Genomic DNA, 24,614 nt, shown 5'->3' with positions numbered 1-24,614 from the left:
TTCCTTTGCTACCAAATATGCATAATAATTACAGTACATACAACACAGGATTACTGGGGGGAAGGAAAGGGTGAGCATATCTGAAGGGCTCACAAGGAGCCAGCACATGGTAAGTGCACTGTAATGAGTTTAAACTACTAATACTATTATTAATATACTTTTTTTACCTCTAGAACTATTCCTCTATGCTAATTCCAGCGTTATGACTTAAGGATGGAGCTGTGGGCCAAACACATGCAAGGTCCTGTACTCACAAAGTTACTGTCTGGTGAGGAAGGCAACTTAAATAGTTGTTTATCAAGTGTTACCTGCTTAAATCAGAGGTTAAAAGCAGGGAGGCAAAGAGAAAAGGCTACAAAGACATTTCAAATAGAAGATCAATCAGATGTCAGGAACACGTCTTCAACTGGAGCCTAAACCAATGGAAAAACATGAATCTGTGCAATAACACCTTCCAGCTTTTCTGGAACAAAGTATTATGACTTCTAAGACATAAGAGCATGATTAAAGAAAGTCTTCCCAATCAATGCCCCCAAATTTCTCAGCCCCTAAGGCTTCATGTACTCTGCATCAGGGGCTGCAAAGGTGAATAAACTGTCATTTCTTCCCCCCAAAGCCTTCCAAGAACACAGGTTTGAATTGCACGGGTCTACATACCTATGGATTTTTTTCAATAAATACAGCACAGTACTGTAAACATATTTTATCTTCCTTGTGACTTCCTTAATAACACCTTCTTTTCTCTAGCTTACTTTTTTGTAGAATGCAGTATATAATACATGTAACACATAAAATACATGTTAGTCAACTGTTTATGTTATAGGAAAGTTCTGATCAACAGTTGCCTATTGGTAGTTGTTGAGGAGTCAAAAGTTAGATGAGGATTTTCAATCACATGGGGTCAGTGCCAGTGACCTCTACACTGGTCAAGTGTATAAAAGAGGAGTCCCGGGGAGTCTGACGGCCTTCACAAAAAACATGACATGGAACATGGACCCTAAGGGATGAACAACAGCAACAGCTCACCAAGTAGAAAAGAGTGCATGAGGGACATTCTAGAGAGAAGGAACAGTATGGGCAAAGGCAAGAGGACACGAAGAGGCGCAGAGACCCAGGAGAACGTCAGATGGGGCAGGGATGCTGGTGTGTGATGAAGAGCACCAGAACACGAAGGCAGCTCACATCTCAATTCTGGAAAAATATCACCAGTTTTCCATGTAATAAAATTTACTTGAAGCCATTTGGAGGATGGTCAAAGGTGGCAAAGAAATAAATGCCTAAAGTGATATAATCTGTAGGTTTTTTAAGGAAAGTCTAAAGCCGTCCTTGCACTCTACCCTCCAGAAGGTCAATGTTCTAATGGCAGACACTAGTGTGAGGCTCTGTCGACTGAGTCAAGCAGATGAGCAGCAGCAGGGCAGCTAACATCAACTGAGTCCTTATCAGCTGGACTACAAGCTCTATACACACTGGTTCTTTCTGTCCCCAGAACAACCCTGTGAGGTACAGAAGAGGAACATACAGTGCAGACAAGGTAAGTAACACGCTCAAGGTCACAGCACCCATTCCTGGGCTCTCACGTTACCTCAGAATCTGAACTCAACCTTCCACTCTTCAGTTCACCTTCCTTCCTCTCACACCACTACCCAGGGCAAATCCAGGTTTGGGAGCTGTTAGGGGAACTCTTTGAGAAAAGGAATACAAAGTTACCCAAAAATATAAATAAATAAATAAATAAAATTATATATATATATGTATATATAAAAAATCAGATGTAATGACAAATTATTTACAATATGAAAAAATTAAAACAAATAACTAGAGCTTTGGGGATTAAAGTCCCATTTTTTTTTTTCTGAGATCAGAAAAGTAAGTAGTAGGTAGAACTACTTCCTACAGCAACCTCGCCTCACCTGAAATGAAATATTTTACAACTCCCAACAACTCCCAGCACTCAGAAGGGCCCATGCAAGTGAGGGTCAAGCTTAAGGTTCACTGCATTCACTTAAAAGGACACCCATCTCTGGCACTAACCAAAAGTTTCTTAAGCTTTTCCAACCTACTGTAACAAATGCCAGATTTGGGGAACTAAAAGAGGCGGTAAGTTCACCCCAAGACAAAAAAGAAGGTGGAGCCAAGTTCTGTGTGAGAAGAACTAGGGTTTAGCATCCTGCACCCCTGCTAGTAAGATGGGCCACAACAAGGGGCATGGCTTGGGAACCATGGGAATCTAGCTCCTTAGTAGCTGTGTGATCCTGAATGCATGGCTTGACCTCTCTGAGTGTGATTTTCCTCATCCATAAAAATGATACATGGTAAGGATCAAATAGCATAACACTGCCAGGAATGTCCGCTCTCTTCCGTCTGGAGATGCCTCTCCTGTGCTTTCTTCTGCTCCACCCTCCTTTCCCCACGCCAAGTCTGAGGGTGAGTAGGTTGATCTCCTCTCCTCTCCGCATCCCCAGCAAATCCGGAGGAGATCTCCAGCAAAGCGTATCATTCTCTTGTTGATTCAGCAAGCCCTCTGCAGATACAAAGATGAAAACACACACACTACTGTCTTCAGGAAGCTCATGGTTGGTGGATAACCACGGACGGTCATGGAGCCTGTCTCCACTTTGAGGGAGATGCTTACAAGGGCAGGAGCCATGCATCAGACACCGGGGCAGGTCGGACCTAATGGAAAATACTGAGTTCACTTCCCACCTCTCAGCCAGGGCCCTCGCCAGCCTCACTCTGGCCCACTCGCCCGACTCCACTGGGCCCTTCTCCCAACAGGCCCCAGCAACGCTGGCCTGTACATCCTCTGCATGGCTGGGTTGATGGAGTTTGGTTTGCAGGGAACGAGGCCCATTGTTGGCACTCACCTCTAGAACAAAGAAGAATAGTGGCCCTTCCAAGGCCAAACAAAAGCAGACTTCTCTCCCATGAATCTCTGCTCCTTTATGAGCAACAGTATGCAGACCCCTGGTCCTCCACCGAACTACATTTAAAATAGCTTTTGTGAACGACAGACACAGTGGCCATTTTTGTGTATGTGTGCCAGCAGCAATGAATTGATTGTAATACGAACAATGTGCACTTCTTTCCACTTCTGCCAGAAGAGATGACATTGAGTCGCAGGCTGGGGAGGGGGGAGGGGGCGGAACTAAAGAAACCAAGCCTTAAGGTTTATTACACAAAATTCTGATAAAAAGCACTTCGAAGCCTCTTTCCCATCATCAAAAAACCACACTGGGCAAGATCAGAGCTTAACAGCCAACAAAAAAACACATTCAATCCCTGAGATCACTTTCCTGAAATAGAAAACTACATATGTTTCTCAAATTTCACATCAAGCCACTGCAGAGGCCAGACTGCAGGGCTGAATTGGGCCAAAGTGAGTGAGTGAGAGAGGGAGAGAGAGAGGAGCGGAGAGGAAAGGGGGATGGGGTAGGAGAAGGAGTAAACAGAAGAAAATGAGCCCATTCTTCCACATCACCACATTTCTCTAGCACAATCTAAACTTACAGACACCCCCAGTTTCACAGAACTTGTAGTCAGGGTTGCTTATCGGGCAGCCTTTACTTTGTCAAATTAAGACACATTGCCTTGGATTAGCAAGACTCCTTAAATTCAAAATGACTTCATGGTTGGCTCAGAGTTCGGTGTCTCTGGGGCCAGCCGCCAGGAACATATCCACTGTGGAGCCTCCCTCCCCTCTCCATACTGACCTGCCTGACTTTTCCATGGAGACAGCAGAGCAAAATCCCAAGCAGACAGGCTGTCAGTGTTAATTAAAAGTCCAAACACCTCTTTAGAAACTATCTCCAGCTCAATATTTATACAGAATATAAGAGTCCTAATAGGCAGGGCTGGAGAGAGGAGCGGGAGGTTGAGGCGGAAATAGGTTTGAATGGCATTTGGAACCCATTAATTTTTAAAAGACAGGCTGCCACCCTATATAGACCCGGAGAAGTTCAAAATGTAACGAAACCAGGAAGATGAATGAGCCGAAGATTGTTTAGAAAGCCTGGGGAGAGCGCTCAGCTTTTGAAAAGAATAATATCAGGGCAATAATGGGAGCTGATACTTTTTATTGGTGAATGCGGTTTTTGGCACATTTTAATGACACAGGTTGACAATTTTTTGTATTTAACAAAAGGCAAAGCAATCTTCTAAGTGGCTTGGGAACAAAGGACTCCCTGACTGCAATTTCTTAATAACCTTTAAGAATTCTCTTCAAAGGCCCTTGACAATAATTTAGAGAGAGGAAGAAAGGGAAATGAAGAAAACAAGAAAAAAAATAAGGTATATATAAAAGAGAAACTAAATAGAAGTGAAGACGAAAAAAAGAAGAATAGGATACAGCATTCTGACACCAAATCCTAGCCCAAGGCTTGAACTGCAGAGTTTAACAATAACTTTTTACAAAGGAATGACTTTCAAGAAAGAATCCAAAGACAGACTTTGGTCCATACCAATACATCTCACAGACTGAGAACTTCAGTCCTGGGAGGGCTGAATGGATCAGCTACTCCAGCCACCGAGTTGTACAGACAAAGAAACCGACCGAGGACCATGGGGCCCAGGGTGACCTGGCTGTGCCAGACACCAGTCTTCCCAGTTTTGAACCATGCCACCTTGTGCATCTCGTGATATAGGTCCTGGGCACCAGCAAGCCTTTCCAGTAGCATGGGCCCCTAGGACTGAATGTTATACCTTTCATCAGCGACTGAAACTGGACCCCCAGAATCACAGAGGTACAACATATCCCAAAGGCCCAATAGCAAAGATCACAAGAGAATTATCCAAGAGAGGCAGTCACCCTGGACCAGAAAAAAATGTCAGACGCCACAAGGACCATGACGCCCTATCCGTCTGAGGGATGCCTTCTCAGGGCACAGAAGCGACCCTGCAGCGATTCATGATATGGGGATGGCCCTTTAAAATCTAGCCACTACTCCATCTCTGGGTTCAGTCACGTCACCTGGAAAATGAGATGTCTGTTTAACGCTTTCGGTTTTAAACCATTTCCAGCAGAGAATTCACCATCATACTATTTGTAAATGTGGAACCATATTCAGAGGTGTTTCTACTTTACCATACTGAAAGAGCACATGGTGTTATATTCTAAAAGTGAGGCAAGGTCTTAACGAGCAAAGTATTAGGTAAAGGAAACGCTATAGTGCTGCTCGGTTGGAAAATCACAGTCACATCGGCTATCATCTTTCAGGCATAGAAAATTTATGTCTAGATGTATGCAGCAGAGAGCTGAAAAAAAAGTGCACAGACGCTGAGCAAATTCAGACTAGTGGTTCTTAACAAAGGGTGCACAACACAAACACCTGAGGTCATACATTTTTATCTCCTCTGTTCCAAAGGACAAAGGTGGGGATTCTTAACCCTTTTTGTCCAGATTTATTTCACTGATGAAAAGTGAAGGAAGAAACTCATCCTTCCGCAGCAGGTAAAGAGGGACAGTCAATGATCCCACAGTCAAGCATCAGTGTAGGGCAGGAAAAGTTCCAGTCCTGGAGGATTTGTGCCCAGACTCTGGTGTTTCTGTTAGGGATGGATGAGAAGCCCTCTCCTTTCCACTGATAGATCTGGAACATTCCATCCTCTTCTGCCTATCTGGACTTTCAGCCTCTGGATATTGACTTTTCTGTGGTCTCTTGACATCTACCCTGGGACTGGGAGGGATTAAATGACTTGCCCAAAGACCACTTGCCCAAACCCACCCAGCTGATAAATGACAGAGCGAAGTTTTGAGCTCCAATCTTCACATACATTGGAATAGTTTAAACAAATGTGTACCTACCTGCTGCTAGATTAGAGGGAGGGTACTTCTTGGGTACTCTATTAATATATATGCAAAGAATAAGTGAAGAATGAATGAATGAATGACAAATTGTGAGCTACTGTTACTTCAAAGCATATACCACTTTCCCCATGATTTTCACCATCCTCAACCTCCTGCTGATTGCTATCACTGATGAACTGCACATTGGTATCTGCGATACAGGTCAACATAATTTCCTAAGAAATGACAATTCTGCAATTATCTTTTTACCTACCCCATGCTAATTCTCCTTTTTTGCTTTAGTAGTAAATGAAATCCAATTTCATTCAGGTATCAATGCCTCTAGCTAAAAGTCTACTTCATCTGGGCTCCAATCAAACTTGGCATAACCATAAACCTAAGAGCTGGCCAAGGACAGACAAACAGAACAAGTATTATGTAGATCTTCTATGAATGTTGTTTAAAAAAGGCTGACTCAGGTCTGTGGGACATCCTTTCTACGCAACCCTGCCTTCCTTCTCCCTGCTACAAAGAATGGAGACTGGACAACAGAGACTCCAGCACCCAACCTGGACCATGGGGTGACCTTGAGAATGGAAGTCAGGGCTAAGGATGGTGAAGCAAAAATATCAAAAGAGCAACGGTCCTTGATGACTTCATGGGGCTGACACAGGAGCTCAATACTCCATATGTCTCATTTATTTACAGAAGAGAATGAACACTTAAATGTTTAAGCAACTGTTTTTTTTTTAATTTTCTATTACGTCTGTTATTTCTCAGTGAAGACATAAAAATCATATTTCTTCTTTAGAGAGTGAAAGCACTCCTGCTTCCCAAGAATAAAGGCAAAGGAAAGCTAATATTTACAGGCCATTTCTCAGCACTATGAGATACACTAAAAAATAAGATGATGTGAGAAGATGGCTGAATCATTCTTCCTAGAACCCAGAAGCACTGTTTTATACCGTTGTTCTGGAAATCATCTTCAGTACAGTCATAAAATAATGCAAGTCAAAGAGCCTCAGCATTCGTCATGTCAAGAACAACTGTGATCCCCCCCACCAGAACTATTTAATTTTATAGCACTCCTCGAGTATCCTTATCCAGTTTCAACTAAGGTCTAGCCAAAAAAATGTTATCTCTAGGATGATTTAAATTCCATCAATTTTACTTTCATTCAGATTTCTAACATTAAAAAAATCAAGCCTTAAGTCATAATGAGAATTTACAGTTACAAGGATGTCCATGATAAAAAAAAAAAAAAAAGAAAGAAAGAAATACAAAAGGAAATAAAGTATTAGTGAAGAGACAGAAAAACTGGCATCCCCAAACACTGCTGGTGGAAATGTAAAATGGTGTAGCCACTATCAAAAAAGCTGGTAATTCCTCAAAACGCTAAATGCAGATTAGCCGTATGACCCAACCATTTTACTCCTAGGTATATACCCACTAGAAATGAAAGCTGACTCAAATGGATACTTAGAGTCAATCCTTACTACATTATTCACAATAGCCAAAAGGAAGAAAGAACCCAATCATCCATCATGGGTTCATCAACAAATGATGGAAAAGCAAAATGTAGTATAAGAATACAATGCAGTATCCTTCAGCCACCAAAAGGAAATTCTGGCACAGGCTACAACATGGATGAATCTGGAAAGTGTAATGCTAAGTAAAATAAGCCAGACAAAGAAACCAAATATTGTATGATCCTACTTCTATGAAGTATCTAGAGTAAGCAAATTCATGGAGACAGAAAGCAGATTAGAGGTTACCAGGGCTGGGGGAAGAGAGGAATGGGGAGCTACTGCTTAAAGGCTACAGGTTTTTGTTTGGGGAGAAGAGTAAATTTTGAAAACAAACAGTGGTAATGGTTGTCCAACACCACGAATGTAATTATCGCCACTGAACTATATACTTCAATTACGGTTGAAATGGTGACTTTTATGCTATACTTATTTTTACAATTTATAAAACTTAATAATGTAATCTATCAAAAGCAATGAACTATAGATTTTAAATGGGTGACTTACATAGGCTGTGAATTATACCTCGACAAAACTTTTTTTTTTAATCAGTCTTATCTTATCTTATATACCACTATAAAAGGTAATCAAGAAGTAAAGTACTAAGTAAGGGGCATGGATCTCAGGCATGTCACCAAAGGCAGATACTGGAGTGGAAATGTCTCCTTTCTTCTGCCATGCCGCTGTCTCAGCCCTCAGGATGAGACTGCCACCCAGCCTGCTCTCTTCACGCAGAGTAGTACCAGAGGAATCACAGAGGACTTCCCACCCCATGCCCTTAATTTTCCCCAAGAGGGTAAGGGCTCATCTGATGGCTGAGAGACTGGGATATATTAGGCCACATTTTAAGGGTTACTCTGTGAAAGACAGGTGACAAGCCATGCCTTGAACAACATCAAACACAATCCTTCCAGGGAGCCTGGTGGCTCAGTCAGTTAAATATCTGCCTTCAACTCAGGTCATGAACCCACGTCTGGCTCCCTACTCAGCAGAGGAGTCTGCTTTGCCTTCTTGCTCTGCCCCTCCTTCTGCTTGTGCTCACTGTGTCAAAGAAAGAAACAAAGATCTTCAAAAAAAAAGGAAGAAAAGTGCACTCTTTCCTTTCTGTGTCCAATTACAACCAGCACGCTTTGGCTTCAGGTAAGCACACCTGAGCAGGGTCTACGGTCATGCTGCTGACTCAGTTCCTTAACTAGAGAGCTGGTTGACATAACTGGTCTTCCTTCCCCCATATACATTCAGTTCAGTTCAGCTCACTTCTGAGCTGCATTCACCATCCAATATACCAGAAGCTCTACACATTAGAGGCTAGACTGTCATTTTCTGAAATAACAAGGTAGTTTCCATACTTCATTTAGCTAATATGCTTTTTTATGTTGTCTCTATCAGTCAGAAGCCAAGTGGCAATCAAGAGTGAGTGACACTTCGAACCCTTAACAACAGGAATATCTGTTAGGAATTCAAATAAAGAACATCAGTGTTAATTGTTCTTAGTGCAGTGATAACACTGTGGTTACACAGGAGAAGGTTAGTTCTCTTAGGTGTTCACACTGCAGAATTTAGGAGGACGTAGGTGACTCAGCTCATTTACAGATGGTTTAGCAAAACCATTTGTAAGACAGCACTTGAGACACAAATGGAACAAAATGTGGAGGAAGGTAGGTAAAGATAGGGCGTTCAATATGCCATTCTCTCTACACTTTCCTGTAGGTTTTAATTTTTCTTGAAAATAACACCTGGGGAAAATACCAAAACAAAAATTCAGTGCATCTGATAGATAATACAGAGTTCTCACCAAAACCCAATATAAATATTAGTAATGGACATTTATAATACTAATGGACACAATAACTGACAATGACATAAACTAATAAAACCAGTGATTGCTAAACATTTGAAAAATAAACTGCATTTAATAGTTAAAAATGGAAATTAAAATAATACACCATTTTGGGGATGCCTGAGTGGCTGAGTCAGATAAACTTCTGCCTTTGGCTGGAGTCATGATCCTATGGCTCTGGGATCAAGTCCTGTGTTGGGCTCCTTGCTCAGCGGGGAGTCTGCTTGGCTCTCTCTCCCTCTGCCCTGGCCACTGCTCATGCACGCGCTCTCTCTCTCTCTCTCTCTCTCTCCCTCACTTTCTCTCACTTGTGCATGCTTTCTCTCTCAAATAAAATCTTAAAAAATAAATAAAATAAAATAAGCTACCATTTTAATCCTAAAAACTTGGCGAAATTGACAAAGACATTATGCTAACATAGCGTAGAATATTACACAGATATCAAAATTATTTTAAGTATTATACTGGTATCAAAAACATGTTTTCAGATAATATTTAATGATATGGAAAATAGAATACTACATGAAGTAAAAAAAACAAATTACACAAAGTAGATTTATAATTTTTTAAAGAACAAAAACACAGTAGAATAAAAGTCTAAATATGACACTATTTTTGAGATCCTGGAGATTATGCCTGGAAAATAATTACAGGTCTGGATCAATAACCTGACCAGAATCTTCTCCTGATAGACTGGCAAATAACCATAAAAAAAATAACAGTACAAAAATATCTACTATAAACTCAAAACATAAGAAAAGAATGCAAATCAGGAAAATACTTGCTATTTTAAAAGGGATTTGTTTCTTAAAACCATAAAATTTATCTCTTTAAAGTAGAAGACAGAAAACTGACAATTTAAACAACTATACATCGTAATGGAGAGGAAAGGGAAGGAAAATAAATAAACATATAAAGAAATCTAAGGGGGAAATCAACCTGCGATATTAAATCAGCCCTCTTTTCTCATGTGCCATAGAAAAATCTCAGAAATTTTAACATGTAACTTCTTTTTTATTTAAATTCAATTTAATTAACATACAATGTATTATTAGTTTCAGAGGTAGAATTTAGTGATTCAACACTTGCATATAACACCAAGTGCTCATTACTTCAAGTGTCTAACATGTACGTTCTAAAGAAAACTTATCAATGTGTCCTTTATGCTTAAAGAGCCTGGCCATCAACTTCTTTAAGTCCAAAGAAATAAAAATAAGTGAATTGGAAACAGACAAATCTCCCATATAGAATAATTCAAAATACTATATGTAGATATTCCACTCTCAAGGAAGTGAAGCATAACTCCCTGCTCCTGGAAATGTGGGTTGTGCATGCTGACTTCCTTCCAAAAAGCACCATCTAGAAGGAGGAGAGGAGTAACTTATGGATGGAAAAATCTAACAAACAATACCTTAGCCAAGTGATCAAAGTCAACATCAACATGATGTCATACTGACAGCATGTACCCTTGATATGATATGATGAGAACAGTACTGTGGTCTACCAAAAACATACTATCCAAGCCTCATCATGAGGAAAACATCAGACAAATTCCATTAGAGGGACATACTACAATACACATGACTAGTCCTCTTTGAAACTGTCAAGGTCATCAGGAACTGTCACAGCCAAGAAAAGCCTAAGGAGATATCACTAAACCATATACATTTATGGTATCCTGGATAGGATCCTGGCCATTAGGTAAAATATAAATAAAGTATGGAATTTAATTAATGATAATGTCTCAATATTGGTCCATCAGTTGTAACAGAGGTACCATACTAATGTAAGATACTAATAATACGGGAAACTGGGTGTCAAATATTTAGAAATTCTCCTATACTGTCTTCACAACTTTTCTACAAATCTAAAACTGTTTTAAAATAAAAAGTATACTGGGAATTATAATTAAATTTAATAGGTCACATTTTTAAATAATTTAAAGACTACTGCCAACCAGGAGAAATTTCTCTTAGCCTCCAGTGTTAGAAACTGAGTTCTACTTCTGAGAGGCAGTGAGGTTCTTATCTGTTTACTCAGTTAATCTTGATAATGCTCTAATCTTTGCTTTGGCCACTAGGAAGCTTGGATACAAATCTATTAGTAACTATGAAGAATCTTAGAGCTTTTACAAAGTTCATTCCTTCACCTCAGTTGCTCTAGTAATATTTTCACTCCTTTGTGATTTTTCATACATATTTTGTCACTTTTAATCTTATCCTATTATCAGTCTTCTTAAATCTCTTTAGAGGGAGGATTTATATATATATGAGACTATGTTTTTGTCTGATGATATAAAACTGCATTGTTGAAATTGCTGACTTCCCATTTGTCACGTCACTAAAATTCTGGGTAGTGACCCACTCAAGGGTTAGAACTGCTTCAGCTGCTGAAGCATCCAGCTTCAGCTTCTGAACTGCAAAATGGTGGCAACACCACCTGCTTTAACCAATGGTCATGAGGGCTAATGGGGTTCACATCTGCTAATATGCCTAGCACAGATAGAGAGAAGGAGCCTGAAAATGATAACGATCACATTATTATTAGTAACAAAAATAGAAATCATTATTTTCATTCTTAAAATGTAAAGAATGGAGCTGAATTATAAATTAATCATAGGCCAGGTGGTGACTTGCTCGGTGACCCAGACACACAAGGGAAACTACCAAATTTAGGGGAATGAGAACAATAACTAAAGGTGGGTGGACAATATGGGGAGGGTAAAGCCAAACGGGAAGAGGAGGAGGAGGAGGAAGACTTCTTACACAATGTCATTGCCAAAAACAAGTCTGAAAGCTTTAAGACAAGGTGAAATTTGATCACTCTTTAGCCTTGACTCCACTAGAATAATAAAAAGCGAAAAAAGAAAGAAAGAAAAAAAAAACACCCTCTAGTTTTACTGGCACTCATTTCCCCAAAGCCTCCCAAACACAACAATCTCAGTAAGAGCCAAATAAACACCAAATCTGAACCTCTCCTTAGCCCAGACGATGCCAAGTTTATGTTTCACTGCCCCAAGTTTTTTGGTATTAGCACATTCAAACTCACACTTATTCTAGAAAAGGAGACAGACAATGGGGATTTTTCATTAAAAGAACCATGCACTGTTGCCGCACTGGGTGCACAGCACCTCTAACTCCCTCAGTGATCCTAAGAGAACACATCCAGATGAGGACCTGAGGCTTAGCGGTGGAACTAGTTCACTCCAGGTTCTTATAGACAGTACATGTCGGAGAATACTGAGCCCAGGTGAGTCTGACTACCAGGATTTCCCTCTTTCCACTATGGAAGAAACGTAATGCAAATATCCCCTGCCAAAACCCATAGAGAAGGGGAACTAAATAAAATAGCTAATTCCTTCAAAAAATTTCTCAGCAGTGTGTTGGAAGTTCCTCTGTTACCTTATCAGCTCACACAGTAACACCCCAGACTGGGTGCTGTCATTGTCCTAATTCTACATGTGAGAAAGCACAGAGGGCTTACTTGTTTCATCCTCACTGTGCAGGTTGAAACAGAGAAGGGATAAGGAATGGAGAGAGTAAGGAATCAATAGGAGAGAAAGACAGGGGTAAGAGCCAGGGGTTCCAGGGGGAGGGCAGCCACCTCGCAAGAGAAACTCTGCACCTGGTCCCCAAGGCCACCAGTCTCTGCTCGAGGAGAGAGACGCTGGAGAAAAGGCCTCTGAAGGTGCTCATGACTCCGGGGCAATGGGCAGATGAACGTGGGACTGCAGATTCGTACTAATGAAAACAGAACGAGTCATGAGTGTCATAGCCAGTAAGAAAAAAAAAATGGCAAGGAAGACTGGACAGCCAATATATCATTTCTGAAAAGTAAACCTTCTGTTTCCTGAGGGTTTCGGATTGTTGTGGGTGGGGATGGGAGCCCCCAAGCACATTCTGATGGGCCAGAAAGAAGCTCGTTTTTAAATTTAAAGTTTTTAAATACTTCCAACCCCTCACAGGTGAGAAGTACCTTAGAGTCGTACATCACTTCCCTGTATATTCTGTTAAGCAATGTTGTCCAAAACTACCTGATCATATATAGTCTTCTGGAGTACTTGTTTAACCTACACATTCCCGGGTACCCCAAGGAGATTCTGTTCAGTAGGCTCAAAATTGGAGGCCCTGGGGATCTGTGCTTTGAATAAATTAGTCAACCGATTCCTATCTTCAGGCTAGTTTGGAAAAACTGCTTTAACAGGACTCTCCCAACAAGCATTCAAGGTAGAGATCATGATCCCCATTTTAAAGATAGGTTCAAAGAAGGAGAGGGCATGCCCAGGGTCACCCAACTCACATCCGGCAGAATGGAGAACTACAAATCACACTGTGACTTCACAGTCCGCATGCATGCCACCACACTGAAGTCTGAGCCAGAGCTAGCTTCGAAAGCCCACTCCTTGCTATCATAATACGGTATCTGACACCAGGAAATGCGAGTAGAGTACTACACAGCACCAGCAAGAAGAAATCAACTCCCTGGGTTGAGTAACACTCAAGAAAAAAGGGAAGGAAAGGAGGGTCGTCCTACTCCATCTGCAGTTCTTTTTTTCTTTTAGATTTTATTTATTTACTTGAGAGAGAGCACAGAGGAAGAGAGAGAAGCAGACCCCCAATGAGCAGGGAGCCCAACACAGGGCTCAGTCCCAAGATCTTGGGATCATGACCTGAGTTGAAGGCAGACACTTAACTGACTGAGCCACCCAGATGCCCCTACAGTTCTATTTTGCCCTCAAATTTTGTGGGCCAATGGGGTACTGCCAACACCCACACTATTAGCAATGCCTTGATTGATAGGTCCATTTGGCTAAAATGATGGAAATATTTCTTCCACTATTGCACAAAGGTAGAAAAAAAAGGTCCCTCTAGAAATAACGTTAGACAATGTCACACCACAAGAAGAATGCCCTAGATGAGATCTTCACCCACACCCTGACATCCCCATTGGTGACAGCAGTACAACAGTGACTAACTGTACCATCTGTGGTAAAGCTCAGACACACACACCCCCACCAGAGCCTGCTCCCACTGGCGGGCTAAGTAGCTGGGGTGTGCAGAGGTCATGTTTATGCATGGGTCCCCACTACCCTGAGACGGGCGGCTAATGATATTTTCCCAGGCGGCAGGGGAGGATAATCACATGAAGAATGGCGTGCTTGTGAAACATGTCCTCTACTATCTCCTTTCTGGAAGCCTCTCAGGCTGAACTCTTATCAACTCTTATCAAGAAAAGGTCCAAATATGTATTTATACAGGCTTACCTGTCCTCTGAGAAATGATCCTCTTCTTCACAGATCTGTTCAATACAGATTATCTAAATCATTTTCAAGATGAGAAAACCCCTCCCCGTCCTGCTGTCTCTCATGGGTATCCCCTGAAACCTGTTGTCAGGATGACAACAGACTTGCAGACTTTGAGATTTCATGTTCAACCTGTCTCTACACACACACACAGCCACTCTGTTAATTATAGCAGCTGCTACTTCACACCAAGTATATCTTAAATTGTCTCTGCCATGTAGCACATACGCATTTATAACATTCACAATTTATGGAAAAATATTGTGACTTCAACATATAGACCTCTACACTCTGCAATGATTCAGGTACATTAACATAAAAAGCAACACACTCATCCAGTTAAAATCAGCTTCCTCGGAAAACAGATCTCTTCCCTTCATTTTAGGGCCCCCCCAAACTCTTTTATTCATCATGTAAAAAGTGCCTTTGGGAAAATGGTCACATTTCATGATGGACTGTTCACGTCTCCTTCAAATGTGTCCAATTTTAATGAATGGTCTTCACCTTGGACACCAACATTCCAGGCATCGTAGGAACAATGGTGTTTGGGCATGTGCAGTGGAGGTGAAAGATGGATTCAAGATGTTTCAAGTATGCAAAATCGCATGCAGATGTACAAACAGTACGTCCAGTCAAAGCGAGTTAAGAAAGCAATATATATACAGACACCCGAGAATGGATGAACGCAAATAAAATCCAACTTGTAATTAACATACCGTGCTGTGACACCTGTTGCCTTCCACGATAAGAAGTCTGGGAGATCAAAGAAATGTCCCGCCTTATCCCAGCACGTCTCTCTCAAGTTCTGCCAAATTAAATATATATTAGAATCAATTATGGGCCTTTTTCCCCTATCCCTCCCCTCTTTCAATAATGTTTCAAATTTTTCAAAACAAAAGCACAGCCAACAATGTCCCATAAAACATCTGTTCAGGGGCTGGGGGCCGGGGGCAGGGCAGGGATGGTAATGTATAGTACCTATACAGGAAAGAAAAACTGGCAATTATTGATCCTTCTAAAAATGACCATCATTTCCCTTTTATCCCCTTGGCCGGGCTGGAGGGGGAAGGAGCACACTCTGTGAGGGTGTGCAATCCATCTTCCCAAGGAGGGGTCACAGAATACACTTCAAGACACACAGCAAGATTTCAAAGCTGAACGGTCACCAGCTGGGAAGAAAACTGCACTAAGAAACTACCCCATGAGATGGAATGTGTTCCGCCATGCAGAATTCTCCCCACGTCAACGGGTTCCAAAGGCAGGAGAACAGTTGGTCCCTGCCTTCAAAGAACGTCCAGTCTGAGCCAAAGAGAATGGCACATACCCAAATTATTCTTATAAAATACCTAAATGTTTGTTTCTTCCGGTGTCTTCCACATTGCCAGTGTGGTCAGATTTTTTTCTTGCGATTGGGCTTTTTCTTCCCTCTGCCACCTCTGCCTAGGACACTGATTCCTCACCCACCACCCTGCTGCCTCCCGGGATCCATATGACCTGCCCCTGTTGGTTAACCCTATGTACCCTTCCTTGAAGAAGCCTTCCAGGATCTCCCACTCGGGGTAGGTCTGAGTCGCATATAACCCACATCACCCCGCAATTATTTCTGTACCATCTTTCTTTACTGCGAGAACATAAGCTCTACAATGTCAAGGACCTTGTCAGGCTTATGGACTATGATATACCCCACAACTCTCTCCTCTCCTCCCCTCCACAGGACTGGACGGTTAGCCATGAGGCAGACTCCAGTCCCCCTTACACATTTAACTGGACCAGGGATGGACATGTGACCTAACTGAGCCAGTCAGGATCCTTCTACTCAGGATCCAAATGGAGTCATTTAACTTCTGCCTATGAATAAGGGGAGATAAACCTGGAAACTGTAAAGTGGACATTTTCTGCCAAGTACCTAGAGAAGTAGAACTTCACAAAGAGAAGAGTAAAGCAGACAGAAGCAGTAGCAAGAAAGGTTTCCTACCAACCAGGCAACTCTCCAAGTCCTGGTTTCAATTATTCCCTTCCCAAGAGGCTACAATAAAAGGAATGTATCATAAGCACAAGAGTATCTTGGGGAACCTTAGGGCCACAGTGAAGAAGATCCACAAGAGAGATATTCTAGAATCTGTGAGAGGGTGACACACAGCAGACACTCAATAAATATTTGCTGAACAACTAGACAACCTCTCACTTTCACCTTCCAACCTTTCATTTGAGGCGCGCTTCAGAGTCTAGAAATGGATTTCACCTGTGTTATCTCCTCAGCATGAGGGAAAGTTCTGAGTATGATTACATCTACTTTATAGACATATGACTGGCCTTTATCTACATTTGCCCTCAAATTCTCTGAGTCCTTCCTACTTCCCCCCCTTCCCTATCACTACTATATAAGCTATTAATGTGCATGACAGCAAAAATATAATCCCAGGTCCGGGGTCCCATTCAAACAATAGTAATATCAAAAGGGTTCAGCAGTAAATGACAGTGTGAAGCCCATATTCCATTACTGTTATTTGTTTTAAATTCCTAAGCACTGAGGTGAGAGCTTACATCTAGAAAGAGCTAGGCTTCTCTTTGAATACCCATACGTGTTCATGACAAACAAGGCAAAACTTAGAGCTGACTAAATGCGCCTATCCCATCTATAAACTAGTGGTATCCTCAGGCCCTAACAGGGTCACAATCAGGAAAATGGTAGCCTTTGAGACTGTGTGAGTCAACCTAGCAGTCTGCCTTCTTCAGGGCAGTCCCTGACATCTCTTTCCCTGTGCTCTGTGGTCTCAGTGATCAGTTTCTAGGGAGAAGGAGAAAAGGTAGCCTCCTTCCACGGGCTCTAGGAATCCAGGGCTGGTCACTAGAAATGAATGGCTAAACCACAGCAGCAACAACCAGCGCTTCAAGCCAAAGCTGAACAAGATTCCTAAACTCTGAAAACAACTGCTTCTGTTAGATCTTGTATACGGCCATTAAGGATTTCGCATAATGAGAGCTTTCAGTCTGGACAGCCTGGAGCCAAGCAGACAGCCACCGTGGACAATGGGACCTGAGCAAATGATTCCAAGAGAACTTCAAGCTTCTTGACAAGAGATACACTGCAATAGGAAGCTTGAGGAAGCCAGGGAATGTCATTTCTTCTTGAGACCAGGCCAGCTTCACCTACCAAAGCCACAGACCCGAGTCCAATGTCTATCGGATGAGAAACCAGAAGCATCTAATTAGAAGCATGAGGTATCCTTAAGAACACACGTGGTCTTGGAGGAAGAGAGAGCAGTCTGGTCCCTGCTTTCTCTAAAAGCAGTCTGGAGATTAGCCAGCAAAGAGAAGGGGGCAGAGTTTGCAGGGATGAGAAGGAATGTCTCCTGATGCCTGATCTCTCACTCTGAGATGCTGACAGACTGTATGTAAGGATCCCATGCTGTTCTCATGTTGGGCTACATGATGCACAAGTGCATTGTCATCAGATGCCGGGTGGGCCAAGAGCATGTAGCCCCATGCATGGATTTTTAATGCAATTCTGTGGGGGAAAATCTCTCCTTCCCTTCCACTCCCCAGCCAGTACACAGTCCCAGCTGAGGGGCTCAATCTTATTGAATTAATTCTATTTTTTGAACCATCGGGCCTGTCACTATCTTTCCTATATTCCTCCGCAGCTCACAAGAGAGCCCCCACACACCTCATCTCATGTGATTCTCAGGGCGGTTCAGAGGTGTGTAGGTGAATATACAGTCCAGTTTCAGACAGGGCTTAGGCTAAAGTCACATAGGACTTCTAGCTCTAAAGTGAATGTTCGTTTCTCCCACTGCACCACAGTCACCATCCTGAGGCTCCCGGACCCATCAGAAATGTGGGGTTTGGCCTCTGGGGAACATCATGATAGAAGCCACTGCCATTCTTTACTGAAGAAAACAAACAAATAAAACACATTTCTGTACACTAAAAACTTTCAGAGATTTCTTCCAATCCTGATCAGCTCATTTAACTTCTACCAACTGAAAAATGCCTTCCATACACGGAGGGTGAATGGGGGAGGAGAAGCCCAGAGCAGGCCCTCAACACTAGTCAGGCTTAGCTGTATCCCATCATGTGACAGCTGAAGCCAGTGCACACTAGACACTCTCCGTGCAGAAGGAGTTAAGCCTATCTTCTGGTTACCAAGCAACTAACAAAAACTAGTCTTTTCAAGAAAAAAAGAAATCGGTGGTGATTTGGGATGTATGACTTGGCATGAAAGGCTTCTGCATTCCAATAACAATCCTTTGAGCTAAGCAATCCCCCAGGCTTGAAAGCAGCTAAAGAGAACAACTTCTTACTTTTTTTTTTTTAATCATCTATTACTTCATAAAACCACAGCATTTCTTGGGAGGCGGCTACAACTCCAAGTGCACACAGCTGCAGGTCTCAGCAGAGGGTGGGGACAGAGCAATATATCCAAGAGTTGGAGCCAGGCAGCAGCCGCCCTGCCCGCCTCGGGGTAGAGCGATGTAACTTTCTCCCTTGCCCTTTCCTTGTGTGTCCGGGGAGGCAGGGAGGTATCTTCCAGCTTCTCGAGGCTGAAGGAACTAATGGGGAACATGAAACAAGTCCTGCAGGGTATGTCAGAAGACACCAGGGTCTGGGAGCAGCATGAGAAGGTAGGGAAGAACAGCTAAAATGGGATCATCCAAGGATTTTATTATGAGTTGCATAGAGATTCTGTCTGGGTATCTGCTGCATGCAGTGAAGAAAAGGGAGGAAACAGAGCTCCCTGATTCTCCACCCACTGAGTGATCCTGCCTGAGCAGCCCAAGTCCTCACAGTGTCGTTTTCCAGCATTTAACTTCCAATGAAAAAGCAACACCTTAGCCTCACTCTACGTCCAAGACTCCAAATTAGGGCACAGACTGATAGGCCAGAGAAGAAAGATGTTTCAGTAGGAAACGTAATCCTCAACGTCATTCTGAAAAGAAAAATGAGGCTGAAAACATAGAGCGGGTCATAATCTTCAGCCAGAAACCTCCCAAAATGAATGAAACAACTGTGTGTTTCAGACTCCCATCCACAAAGAAAAGACCAAACACCAGACATATTTCAGGTCAGACAGGCAGATACACGGAGAGGTTTGTGCTACTAGAGGCGTCTTTCTAAAAACTGAAAACTTACCATTGCGTTCCTTTGTTTAAAATGATCCAACAGTTCCTCATGGCCTAGAATCGCTGAACTCCTTGGCATGGCTCTCAGGACACTCAACACCCTGGCTCGAGCACGGCCATTATAATGATGAATCCTTCCGGGCTCATCTCCTAGCACGCTTCAGCCGGCACTCACCTCATTTCCTCCATGTGCCCAAATGCATTAAGCTCCTTCCACATTTCCACACCTTGTGTGGAGGCTCGTGCCTCTACTTGGATTGCCTTCCCCACCTTCTCCCATAACCAAACTTCTACCTTTGATTCAACTCCAATTCAAATGTCATCGGCTCAGTGCATCCGTCCAGGCCCTCGCTGTATCTCAATTATATATACATGTGCCTAAATCCACCTGAAAATGACAGACTCCCAGAGGGCAAAAACCAGCTCAAAAATAAAAAAATAAAAAGGGAAAAAATTTCGGGAGTTATAAAGAAATTTAAAGTCAGGCCTTTTCAAAAGAAAATGACAGCAGGGCTGGAGAAAGATGTGCACAAAAGGAAAAGGTAATTAATAAGATGATGTATGGCAATAATGTAATGAGCCTGATACCAAGGTTTGGTGAGTCAGCCTCATAACTTTATCGTAATATTTTGTGTAGGTCATATATTTGCCTCTAATGAGTAATCACAGACAAGGTTCAGAGGAAGGAAAGGGCTTCGGGGTTGGATTAGCCAGAAAAGGTTCCATGGGGAGGAGATGTGAGCAGAAGCCTAGAGGTCAAGTTGAACAAGCATCTATGCCGCTACTGAGAATGAAACCCAAGAAACAAAAATCTGAATTGACAGGATTGCCCCCATTAGAGAAGGATTTATTTAACTGTACCATCATAGAACTTATTTGGGAAATGAAATAATTCCATTGCATAATTTAAATTAATCTTTAGGAACTCGATTTGTACCCATCCTTCCCCACCCTCTCCCTAGAGCCCTACGGTTGTACAGAAAGGCAAACTTATAACCCACAATAGACTTGATTTCCCAACCATAAAAAAAAAAAAAAAAGTTAACCATTTTCACAAAAACCAATCATATTTAGCAAAACTGACTTTGCCAGGAATATGATACCACCACATGCATTAGGAAAACAAGGCTGTGGAATGTGGGCTCTAAGAACACTGGAGTCAGGCAGACCTGAGTTTGATTACTGGCCTCACCCCTTCACAGCTGTGTAGCTTTAGGCAAATTAATTCTCTAAGCCCCAGTTTCCTCAAGTGCCATATTACTAGCATCTATCTCAAAGGATGTTGTGAGAAATAAATGAAATAATGTAGAGTGCCTGATCAGTCAACAAGTTTTACCCTCGTTACTACTATAGAGCTCCATGTGTTTTAAAGCACTTTGACATGCATGATCTCATCTGCCCTGTATAATTCTGTAGGGCAGGGAAGGCAAGAAATGATCAACCTTATCTTGTAGGTTGAGAAACTAAAACCCAGAAAGGGAGCACACTGTCCTAAAGCTACACACAGATCAGTACAAGGCAGACTAAAATGCAGCTTGCTAATGAGCCCAGGACTAGTTCAGGTGCCCACCTCCCAAAAGCATAGTAAGATGCAGAAGGACCAGGAGGAAAGGGGGGAGGTGATGGTGATCTAGACAACATAATTCTTTGTGTGTGGTACTGTCAGTGGGAAGGAGGGATGGACAGGGTCCTAATATGAAGAGAAGGCCTTGGAAGGGGTTAGAAAGTCTTGAAACAGACATGAAAGAAAGCAGAAGATCTGGACCAGTGAGAGGTTTTCCCTAATAATTCATTCTCCTGGATCCCTTGAAGCCCTTCTCATTCCCCACCCATTGCTTTTCTACTTCTTAAGCAACTTTTTCCTTAGCTGCCCTTTATGGATATACCCCAAAGTTCCTCCCTCACCATTCACGTGCTGCCTGGGAACTCTCCATTACTACCACCGTTCCAACCAACTACAAGTCAGATGACCTGCCAAATCTCAAACTCTACACTCCCCTCTGCAATGTGCCTCCCGGATGTTCCACCACACCCCTAACTCAACATGTGCAAGGCAGACTCTGTGGTCTTTCCCAAAATGTTTTCCTCTGTCTTGATTTCTATATCAGTTGATGCAGGTACCCAAAGGGTCATCTACTTCTACTTCTCCTTCTCTTTCATTTTGTACATCCAATCATCCATCTAATTTAAGCTCCAAATTAATTGATGAAGATGTCCCTACCACTTCATCCTCTATTAATATTAGTCAGGGCTCTCCAAAGAAACAGAACCAAAAGGAGAATAAATAAATAAACAAACAAACACACACACACATAAGTGTGTGTGTGTGTGTGTGTGTGTGCATCCTTCACATATATGAAATTTTATACATATATATGAAGAAAATTATTATAAGGACTGGCTCACACAATTAGGGAGGCTGAGAAGTCCCAAAATCTGCAACAGACAAGCTGAAGACCCAGAAGTTCAAATCTGAGTCCGAAGGCCTGAAACCCAAGAGAACTGATGGTGTAATTTCTAGTCTGAAGGCCAACAGCTCAAGACCCAAAGAAAACCAGTCCAAGTCCAAAGACAGGAAAAGACCAATGTCCAGCTCAAGGAAGTTAGGTATGAGAAGTTCCCCCTTGCTCAGCCTTTTTGTTCTACTCAGGTCTTCAACTGACTGGATGAGGCCACCTTGGGGAGGGCAATCTGTTTTACTTAGTTTACCAGGTCAAATGTTAATCATATCCAGAAACACTCTCTCAGATACACTCAAAATGATGTTTGAACAAATGTCTGGGCACTCTGAGGCCCAGTCAAGTTGACACATAAAATTACCCATCCCACTGTATCTTAGATAATGATCCTATTTTCAGGCCATCCCATTCCACTGCCTAGATTACAGCTACCATACCTATAGCATACTCTACAAGTGGCCACAACTCTTCCTTTCCCTGTATTAATGCCTTCTGCAGTATATAACCCTGTAGCTCTCCATCAAAAGGTCAATCTGTTTCTCTACCACTTTACTTGGTCTGCCTTACAATTTACTTTGACCAGTGGAAGGGAGCAGAGGTGCCACTTTGTTACTTCTGAACAGAGGCTCTTATCTTTTTGGGGTGGAGTGCTGCCTAGTGAGGCAGCTCAGGCTGGCCTACTGGACGACAAGAGAACCCGTGGAACAGAATTGAAACACCCAGTCAAGGCTCCAGACATGCAAGATTGCTAAGCAAAGCCAACACCAAAACCTTACCCGGGAAACCTACTCTACTCTTGACTGAGTGGAGATCAGAAAGACCGTCTATCTTAGCTCATCCCAAATCAGCAAGCTGCATAATTACAAAGTAAATAAATAGTTGGTTTTTCACTCCATTAAGTTTTGAGGTGGTTTGTTACCATCCCAACTGATAACAGCAGCTAACTTTACATCTCACCCCCTTTGATTCCCACCACCTACAAAGCCAATTAGAACACAATCACCTATATAACATGTACATTTGACTATAAAAATCATTCACTCATTCCTTCATTAAGTATTTACATGGTATTGTCTACATGTCAGGTACTGTGCTCAGTGCTAGGGAAATGAACAAACAACACACAGCTCCTACCTACAGAGAGTTTTCAATCTAGTATACTTTGTACCCTTCAAAGTTTTCTACCTTTGTAGTTAAAAATAAAATTCACTAACATGGCATATACAATCCATGTCTTACCAGCTTCATCTCCGATCACTCTGAGATACTATACTAGAATCACCCACATACACCGTGCTTTTTCTTACCATAACATCTTTATTCCTAGTGTATCCTACTCTTCCCTCTTCAACCTGGCCAACATGTACTCATCATTCTGTACTCAACTCAGGTATTACCCACTCTACACATTCTTCCCCGATTCCCCTAAGCTGAGTAAGGTGCTCCCATGCTACACCCCCATAATACTCTGTGAATATCCCCATATGGCACCTCCCATCATACCCATTCATGGGTCTGTCTTCTTCATTAGACTGAAAGCCCTAAGGGGGGGGGCAGTGAGTCGGGGGGAGACTGTTGGTTTTTTTTTTCCAGTCTCTCTATTCCTAGGACCTAGGATTGTATCTGCTTTATAGATGACGAATAATGTTAGCTGAATGGATGAATAAATTAGTGAGCAGAGATGTACAAGCTAAAAAGGAGTTTGTGGAAATGGGAATAAGGAATGAATGAATAAATGAATGAGACTGTGAATAAGAACGGTCCCAGACTCTCTTTCCTCATTCAAGTTAATGGCTTTTCACCGTCTGTCTTAGGAGCAGAGACATTCTAGCCAAGCCAGACTGCCAGGAAGATAAATTTCTCTTCTTGGGGGTGAGTAGGTCTTTGGAGAAGTTTCATTTTAATTGGAAAATGGATTCATTCACTTCCTGGCTTGGATTCCTGGGTCAGTGCAACCCCGTGCTGAATGGCTGCCAAGTACCACTGCAGAGGGGGCTGAGGCGGGAACAGCATTCCATCAAATGGGCAGTGTTCCGGGACACCTGAGGACAACCTGGCGTCAGGTCCAGGCTGGCCCTGACATGGATGCACCCTCCTCTTTCTTCCCCAAATTTCCTTCAACGTGAAATTTACTTATCCCCTTCCAGTAAAGGACAGATACACTCTACTATTCCATTTGGTGTTTCTCTGGGCCTTATTTGGGCAGGCATATCCCACTGTTCAAAGTTCCACTGTCATTTCCTGCAAGGCACAGACAAGGTCCACAACGGAGAAATCCCTTCACAACTCAACTAGTAGAAAGAGATCGTAACTTCATAACCTCTTATAATGGATGCGGACTAGCTCAGCATCACAGAAAACATCCCTTTCATAGAACACTTCTAGTGTCTTTTGTGAAGGTCTTTGTAGAGCGTACTGAAAACTATGATTTCTGTGACCCAGCTCCAGCTTCCTCTCGTGCCTCATCTCTCAACACCTTCACCTGTCAGCTCCCCACCACCCCAGTCCCTGATTCTCCAAATGGATTGAGGCAGTGGCAGTTCTGAAAATGCAATATGCTGCTCTCCACAGAGGCGCCT

The 24,614-nt window shown here is 42.4% G+C and overlaps 1 protein-coding gene across 10 annotated transcripts in view; it reads right to left on the bottom strand.

Moving 5' to 3' along the window:
* The window catches only part of FGGY (FGGY carbohydrate kinase domain containing), a 400,085-nt gene that overhangs the window by 316,179 nt on the left and 59,292 nt on the right, over window positions 1–24,614 (bottom strand). For all 10 annotated transcript variants that reach the window (XM_059374911.1, XM_059374919.1, XM_059374913.1 and 7 more), the window contains one exon: window positions 15,170–15,258. In XM_059374911.1, the coding sequence (XP_059230894.1) occupies window positions 15,170–15,258 (89 nt within the window). The remainder of the gene's footprint in view (window positions 1–15,169; window positions 15,259–24,614) is intronic.

This window comes from Mustela nigripes, chromosome 14, assembly GCF_022355385.1.
Source record: "Mustela nigripes isolate SB6536 chromosome 14, MUSNIG.SB6536, whole genome shotgun sequence".
In the NCBI taxonomy this organism is placed as follows: Eukaryota; Metazoa; Chordata; class Mammalia; order Carnivora; family Mustelidae; genus Mustela; species Mustela nigripes.
The sequence above is the reverse complement of the archived record's forward strand: the minus strand, read 5'-3'. Positions and strand labels throughout refer to the sequence as shown.